Genomic DNA, 8712 nt, shown 5'->3' with positions numbered 1-8712 from the left:
ATTAAAATCCAGATGTTTTCATTTGGATTTACGTTTATTTAATGAAAATGTCTCCATTTGTTAAAAGCTTGGTGTTGGAACATTAAGTGCCCCTTTGTGTTGCAGAAGTAAGGCTGAAAAAGGCTTTGTATGCAGATATGAGAGTTGTTTTTTTTTTGTGTGTGAATTTGCTCCGCTGTGCTCAGCACCTAACTGGTTTGTGACAAACCACTGTACCATAGAGCACGTACCACATTTTGGATGGCTTAAAATTTGAACTTCCATCTTTCCGAGTGTATTTAAAAAACAAAACAAAACAAAAAAACACTGCAGCCAGAGCTAACACGGCTCCTTTGAAATGCTGAATGCTTGTGCCAGATATACTTCCCAGAAACACCGCGAAGAAAGACAACAACCGACTTTATGCAAGTGCTGAAACAAGGCAGGAGAGAGGACAGCAGAGCTGCCTCACGCCAAGTGTTTTTCGGCTTGAGGATGGAAAAGCCTGCAGAAGAAACGTTTGGCCTGCAGTCACCAGCCATCCTCCGGCCTGCTGCTCGGCTGGGAGCGCTGTAGCGGTATAAGTAGTGTAATTAGTTATTAGCTTTGGGGTTAATCAATTATTTATGTATTTGCCACCCTTTAAAACCGCAGCGCTCCGCTCCCGATAAACCGCGCTCTGCCCCCGTCACCGCCCCCTCCCAGCGGGCCCTGCTCACACCGGCCCTTCTGCCCACGCGCATGCGCCCGCGCTGCGCCGCCATTGGCGGCCTCTCCATGCGGCGCCGCGGTGTCCCCAGCAGGCCGCTCCCAACAGGCAGTGCGCCGCTCCGAGGTCAAGATGGCGGCGAGGGCAACGGGTGAGAAGGAGGGGGGATCGCGATCGGGGCGGCTTCGGCGCGGGGCTTGTCCCATCGAACTTGTCTTCGTCCTGCCGTCCTTCCTACTGCTCTGGGGGGCTGCGGGCCGGGGCGGGGAGTTGGGGTCGTGTTGGGCACCCTGTGTCCTTAGCCCTTCGGTGACCTCTGTCCCGAGCCTTCAGCTCGGGCCTCTGTCAGGCTTCGAGCGCTGGGGCCGAGGGGCTCGGAAGCGATAGGAAGGAGTTTGGGAGCCGCCGCCTTTCTGAGAGGCCTCGGGCTCCGGTGACCTGCTCGAATGCTGGCATTGCTCTGTCCCTTAGCGATGTTTCCTCTCAGGTCCTAAAGCTTAAGAGTAGAGGTTAGAAAAGCGTGGTGGTAGAACACTGCTTTTAGCTCGTGTAAGAGTGAAGGAGCTTGAAACTGTTGCTGCTGTCTTTGGTAGTGAGTGGTTAGTAGTGACATCAGTCTTAAAGTAGTCTGATATTTAATTTGTGTGGAACAGGTCAAAACACTAAGCAACAAGCACTCATTCCATGTGTTCAGTCTCCCTTTCTCAATACTGTAATGCAGACAGGCCTAAGTCTATAAGTTTGAGTGGTGTCACGCTGCTGCTGTGAAAGAGACTGGCAAGTATTTGCATGCTGTCATAGTGTTGTGGAACGTTGAATTTTATGCTGCTCTCCAACTGATGACAGTTGTTTGTAGTTTCAGGAGGTGGTCGCCTAATGGACAGAATTCGAAAGTGGTATTATAATGCAGCTGGGTTCAACAAATATGGTAAGTACTTCATCGGGCCTTAAAGCTTTTCAAGTGTAACAGTCCTCAATCTGGTTATGATTGGTAACTGGTCAGTGTAGGCATTTTGAAATGTCTATCTAATTGTTTTATTGATATTAGCTGCTATGTTTATTGTGGAAAAAAGTTAGAAAAAAGTGACTTCTGTTCTGTATTTCCTCTCCTTTTCTGTGAAATACCTTTTAACAGTTAAAGTCAGGCTGAAGCTCTTGAAGACACTTCTGGAAAGCAGTCCTGAAAGCTTGATTCTTTCTTTTTTTCCCACCAAGTCAATTGCACCCATCGCTATTTGCTAACCTTATTACCTTCCCAAATGCTATCCGTGAAAATAGGGAGATTGATGCTAATAGCAGTCTGGATTATAATAGCAGTCTATCTGGAACATTTGTGCAAAGTGTTCAATTTCCATAAAAAGGATTTATTCTCTAGCCTATTTAGTGATCAAGTAACTGTAAAAGTGGTGTTTCTTTAAGTGAAGGAGATTACCTTGACGGTATCATACTTAATTTGTCCATTGTTATTACTGAGCTTGTTTCAGCAGTACAGATTGCAGGACTGTTTTTGAAAGACAAGAGAATCTGAGCATGCAGACTGCTACTACTGACTGCAGTTTGAGTGAATTGTTTAAAGGCAGTTCACACGCTTTCCCCAGGAACATGAGGAAAAGAAAATTTGAATGACCAATGTTCATTTCTCTGCCACTGTCTTACTAACAGAGATGCAGTGTTGTCTGCTTCCTGAAATTCTTGAAGACTTCAATGCTTTTTGCTGCTTTTCTGAAATCTAGTAATTAAAGGAGTTACTGTGCTTCTTGTGCCTTTAGCAAGAAACTGCAAAACTGAGTTCAAGAATATGCTGCTTAAAAGATGTCAACAGTTTACAGGCTGGTTCGGCCTGGTTACGTGACGAGTGGGGCAGAGGGATCCACGGATCCGTGCCTCCGGAAAAAAAGGAAACAGAGGACCCCAAAATAATTAAAAACAGCAGCAACAATCTGAGGAGAAACAAACTGATTTACTAAATATAGCATTGGAATGCAAGATAACACACTATAATACAATATGGTCAGAATTGAAGCTAATAAATCAAATGTAATGAAAGAGAGAATGTCCGAAAGGTGGATAGGCCTCACCACAATGCTGAGGTGAGATGCGCAGTGCAGTTGAGCAGCAGGGAGATGGGAGCAGCGCCCACAACGAAGGGCAGGTGAAAAAGAGCACATCAGGTGACCTTGCCAGGAGTTAAATCTCCTCTCCCTGACTGCAAAGTCCCCTGGGGAATGTAGTTCTTCTCTTCTGGGCAGGTACCCAGGACTTGAGCATTGACAGTTAAACTCCCAGTGCCCCACATGATGTTATGATGTGGAATACCACAAAAACCAAAAATCACAAAACCATGACAAAAGAAATTCTATTTTATTGGGATGCTACTTCCAATTCAAGTCTGTGAGATCAAAACCTTAGACCTCAGGTCAGTAGCTGTACTCATATGATTTGCATCAATCTTGGAATGATACAGAAGTAACGTTTTGTTCTTTGTTGTTAATACTGAAATTTTAAGCAGTTGGTTGAATTTCAGGAATTATTCATTCAAAAAAAAAACAAGTGGTGGTTTTGGCTTTCAGAGGACTAGATGGTCCTACTTGAATTAAATCCCAGTTGGAGGGAAGAAGTAGAAACTCAGGCACAAACAACTTGAGTGGTTTCATGTTTCCATAGCTTGTTATAGTCAATGGGCATCAAGGCTTTTTTAGCAGTGAAATTTAAAAGATTTGTTCTTAAATACTCTAGTCACATCTGTGATCAACTGACTGCAATAGAATCAGCTCTTAAATCTCTTATGTAGATTGCCATCTGAAATATAAGGATATAAAATAGAGCAGAAATCAACAATCAGATCTCAATATCTCATGAAACACATTGAATCAAATATCCATTTTCCATATTCTTTCTTGAGAAAAGGAATGAAAGTATGTGGAAGTCAGTATTCACAGTTTTAATCTCTTTGAGGAAGTAGTGTTTATCTTCTCCTATGTGTGTCTGTTTTCTTTTCTTTCTAACTTTGCATTTGAAATGTTATGCCCAAGTTTAGAAACGTATTTGTTGGGTCTTGAGTCTTATTTGGGAATATCTATTCAGTGATACTGTAAAAATATTTTTGGCACAGGATTAATGCGAGATGATACATTGTATGAAGATGATGATGTAAAAGAAGCACTGAAGAGACTTCCAGAGGATCTTTACAATGAAAGAATGTTTCGCATAAAGAGAGCACTTGATTTAAGCTTGAAGCATCGGATCCTTCCAAAAGAACAGTGGGTAAAATATGAAGAGGTAAGTGTGCAGAGTGTTCTTTGGGACTTTGAATCTCTGTGAAGAGGTGCACGTTGCATGTTATTTAAAATGAGTAAATCAGTGTATATCTTATAAAATACCTTTGAATAACATTGCTTTGGAATTCTGTTTAAAAGTCTGGATTCTAACAATGGAAATTCAGATGCTTTGTTCAAGATGACAAAAGCTTAAACCACAGCTCAAAACTATAGAACTCTTGTCTTCAGATGAAATATTCTAAGCTGTCAGATAAGGAAATACTCTCTAGTGACCATGGAAATTCTTCTGATGAGTTTCTTAATAAAAGCTTTGGCTCAAGATTTTCTATACAATTAATGAAAATGTGAAGGAAGAATAATTTAAAGGAAAACTGTGTATTAGAATAAGCGTCCTTCTGTAATATGAGAGCCAAATCAAACAAAATCTGCCTTTTCAGTTGTAGTTAGAATGTTTCTTTGCAGTGGAGTAACTCACACGTTTGTATTTCTGTCCATTTCATCTTTCTCCAAAGATAAGGCAGAGTGGAATCTTGCCACTAAACTTTGTACTGGAAGATAACACAAGAGCTTTAATTTCCCTCTAGAAGCAGAAGCTGTTTCTTATGTTGTTGGTCATATTTTGGTAAATGCTGCATTGACTATCTGTTTGCATATGCTGATTGAGCAGCAGTTTGATTAGCAACTGAGCACAGTCAGATGTTCTGCTGAATCTTTGCAGTGCTGTTTAGAAGTTAAGTTGAAAATAAGTTTCTTTCATGTAAATAGTATTTTACATGAACCTGATGTAATGGAAGTAGGTTTTGCTCATTTGGATACTTGTCAAAAAGCAGAACAAGAAAAAAAAAAAAAAACCAAAAATAACCCAGTGTCATTTCTGAGGGTGAAGCTGAAAGCATCATTTTATTTGATAATGCCGGTGAGGCATTAGGAATTCAAAGTGGTTCCATTAGGGAATTTGTCTTTGCAGACTTGGCAGATAGCAAGTCTGTCTTTTCAGAATGAGTAATGTGATTCTTTTTCTTTCTTTTTTAACCCCCCTTCTCTTCCACTCAGTAGATTGCTTTGTAGTCAAATCTGAGAAAGAATGAGAGAGAGGTGATCTGCAGGAATGGTTTGAGTCATTTCTGGACCTCCCTTTTAAATATAATCATGTTTAAATGTATTCTCTTCTTTTCTTCAGGATAAGCCTTATCTTGAACCATACCTAAAAGAAGTAATTCGTGAACGACTTGAAAGAGAAGCATGGAACAAGAAATAACTATTGAACTACTTCATGCCGCATCTTTCTGATATTTCTCAAGTTTGGTTCACGTCTTCGGGGAAGCACATGTAAGGCTGAAGGAATACTGGTTTCAGCTTGTTCACTGAGTCTGTTCGTCCAACTAAAATAAATATGTTGAAATATAAAATCTCCTGGGAAGGCTTCTTTATAAATGTTAGCAAGCTAATGTTCAGATCTTTCCTATGAGCATATACATTACACATTAGCTTAATGGGATGTAGTCTTCATTCCAGCTTCTTGATTCTTACTTCTTTCATAGTACAGCTGTTTCCTGTACTTGGAGAGTTAGGTAGGAAACACCCAGAATTGCTGGTGAAGTTGTTAACTTAAAAAGGAGGTGCTACTTCCTTCATCTTTTCTCCCCGGAGGTGAGAATACAGTGCTTCATGTTGTGTTGGTGTCATGAGACAGCAGAAGTAACAGTCTATGGATGTAAGCATGTACATATTACTGTAATGACAAATGGCAGTGGTTCCTTAACCATAAAACCAGGGAATGTTTCTCTAGCTTTTTATACTATATGTGTTGTTCAAGCATAAAAAGATAATTTTCATATAAATCTTAAGGTCTCATTTCAGCTTATGATATTTTTGTAAAGGATAAAAGTGCTATGCTGATGTGCTTTTTGCGCCATAATTAAATTCCCATTTCTTTTTTTTCTTGGCCTAGAGGATGTTTACAGTAAGTGGCATCAAATATTTGAAACAATTGTGCTAACAGGCTTAACATTAGAGATGTGTATAATTCAGGCTCTACATAAACACAGAAGTGATTCAGGTGTATCTGGAAATACTAGCCCTTGTTGGCTGAAGGCCTTGAGTTTAATGGTAGCATTAATTTGGTGCCTGTTTTGTGTTATTACACACAAATTACAAAATTTGAGATCTGTTATACTCTTTGGTATCTTGTGTGATGGTAACAAGATATCTTTTTTGCTATATGTGCTTGTCTGACCCATGCTTTTGTTGCTTGCATCTCTAAAATTACAGAATCACAGAACTGTGGGGGTTGGAAGGCACCTCTAGGTATCATTGAGTCCAACCCCCCTGCAATAGCAGATTCCCTACAGCAGATCACACAAGGTTGGTGTCCAGATGGGCCTCAGATATCTCCAGAGAAGGAGACTCCACAACACAATCTCCTAAGTGAATACAGCTATTCCTGGGTGAAATACTTATCCCAATATTTCACACCTGACGTGGTAAAAACAAAACGGTGTGAAAATATCTGTATCGCCACTATTCCTTAAAAATTTTGCAAATGGATTACATTAAGAACGTGAGGTTTCTTTCATCTCCTATCTTAAAACCTTATCATTGAAACATACATCATTTGATGATGCATTTTTGAGAACTTACTAATAAAGTTAGTATCTGTTTGATCCTAGTTTTGAACTAAGGTTAATGTGATTCATAAGCTTTTTTAAAAAAATGGGGTGGAAAAAAGGGTGTTGATGACGTGAGGCATTTGAAATTAGACAGAGCGTTGAACAGAGTGCAAAGCATCCATGTGCCAGTTGGCATAACAGGTAAAATCACTGACTTCTTAACATTCATATTTAGCATTTTGAGAGTCAGAGTCAAATAAAAGCAGCATCGTATTGCAGTACCTTATTCTTATTATCTTATTGGTGACAAGCTGGAGGGTCAATGTGGTTCCTGTTTTTGAATCCTTAACTTCTTCATTAAAGACATTTGGGTGGGGAAGAATGAACTTGTAAAATGTAGAGACATGATTATAATATCTATAACCTCCCTGTAACACTTCCTACCTGTCTCAGCAGCTTTCTGTGGGATCCTGCACATCTCTTGTGTAGGCTGTGTGCTGTTCTGTGAATGATGTAGGATTGTGCAGCCATGGGCTGCAGTAAAGTGAGATAGATTAACAAGGGTGAAAAACAGTCTGATGGTGAAGGAAACAGCATTAAGTTTTGGAGAACTAGGTTTTCTTTCTTGTACTGTCATGAAGTTCTTTTGTAACACTGTACAAGGCGCTTTTTGTTCTTCAGTGTTCTGATTCCTATCTGCAGAAATGCAAAGTGGTTATATCTGTATCATTTCAGTAGACCTGTTCTGAAGAATATTAGATAAAGGTGTTGCTATTCATCTGGTCATACAACAGATGGTACTGGTGGCGTTGCCAGGGGCAAATCTTGCAAAGGTTTGTTAGATTTGAAAAAGACCTCACAGTCCTTATTCCTATGATGTAAAGAATAGAAATACTTGCACAGAAGCTGATACTTCAGTGTCCTGCACCGTATGCAGTAAGCAAGATGGAGCAGTGCTCTGAACAAGAGTGAAAAGAATTCCTAAATAAGAGGGATTCCCACTGGGGAGGGAGAAGAAGGAAAAAAACAAAACAAAAAAAAGGAACCTGTAAGTTTAAGCCATATCTTAATATAATAGGCAGCAGCACCTTGATTGGCAGCATCCAAACTTGATTGTGAAACCTTGATCTTCACTGATGTAGTTTTCTGGATATAAAGTCTATATGGATTCCATAAACGGAAACATTTTTCTTAGTTTAATTCACATTTTTAGGCGTATCTAAATATCAAATTGAGAGAATCTGAGTTAATACTGTTAATCCTGCAGCTTGGTGATGGTTGTAGCTTAAATTCGTTTAATTGTTTTTCAGTGAACCTTTACTTCATTTAAGTTCCTTTATTAAATACACAGTGAAATATAAGAATACATTTGGATTTGTGGAGATCATGTTTGTTATGGCAGACAGATTTCTTTAAATTTTCAGTCAACCAAGAAACAATGGATGTTTTTTGCAGCTCTGTAACAAGAAACATATGCTTGTTTTACATCCAACTTCCATCCAAAGGAGAGCTACAGCAGATATAAATCTCATAAGAATTTTGATGAAACATCACGCTTGTCATTATAATGGAACTGTTTTAGGATTAATATGGTAAACGCATTCCTACTTGAAGCGTTTTCTCTCTCTAGACAGCAGAAGTCAAAGATTATCTTTAAGATTTCACCACGATGCTGTTGCACCTTTGTAGTTGGCTTTCATGGACCGGAGCTCCAGCTGTGGGAAGGGCTGCCTGTGCAATCCACAGAAGGCAAATGCAACCTGCACCACTGCTGCTCTGGGGGGAGGCCAGAGATGGAACTGGGAGGCCCTCTGGGTATGCAGCTGACTTAAGTGCCCTGAGTGACTTCACTTCTTAGCCTCTTTTTTTCCAGCCAGTCTAAGCCCCAAAGGACAGATCTGGAAAGTACTTAGGCGACTATCTCTGTGGTAAACAAACAGTTTGGGTTAGTATCTATGTGCCCTTGGAGAACTAGGCCTGATCCCAAAGCTCACTTTCCCAAATTCTATTGCAAGTCATGGCAGAGGTGCAGATTTCCACCAGTGCGGTTTTGTACATGCTTCAGTGTCAAGCAGCTCTTGGATCACCCAAGACCTCAGTGCTGGACCAGGTGAGAGGCTGATCGAACAGCATGGCA

General features: G+C 40.2%; 1 protein-coding gene across 1 annotated transcript; it reads left to right on the top strand.

Annotated features, from left to right (window-relative positions):
• The first annotated feature begins 735 nt into the window (after positions 1 to 735).
• LOC122179220 (cytochrome b-c1 complex subunit 7) lies at positions 736 to 5375 on the top strand. Its single transcript, XM_042869973.1, has 4 exons — positions 736 to 839; positions 1545 to 1616; positions 3801 to 3967; positions 5147 to 5375. Exons 1-4 carry the CDS (start codon positions 821 to 823, stop codon positions 5222 to 5224), a joined length of 336 nt encoding a protein of 111 aa, XP_042725907.1. The 5' UTR covers positions 736 to 820; the 3' UTR covers positions 5225 to 5375.
• The last annotated feature ends 3337 nt before the right edge of the window (positions 5376 to 8712 follow it).

This window comes from Lagopus leucura, unplaced genomic scaffold (assembly GCF_019238085.1).
Source record: "Lagopus leucura isolate 7727_CA_CO unplaced genomic scaffold, USGS_WTPT01 Super-Scaffold_100002, whole genome shotgun sequence".
NCBI lineage: Eukaryota > Metazoa > Chordata > Aves > Galliformes > Phasianidae > Lagopus > Lagopus leucura.
The sequence above is the reverse complement of the archived record's forward strand: the minus strand, read 5'-3'. Positions and strand labels throughout refer to the sequence as shown.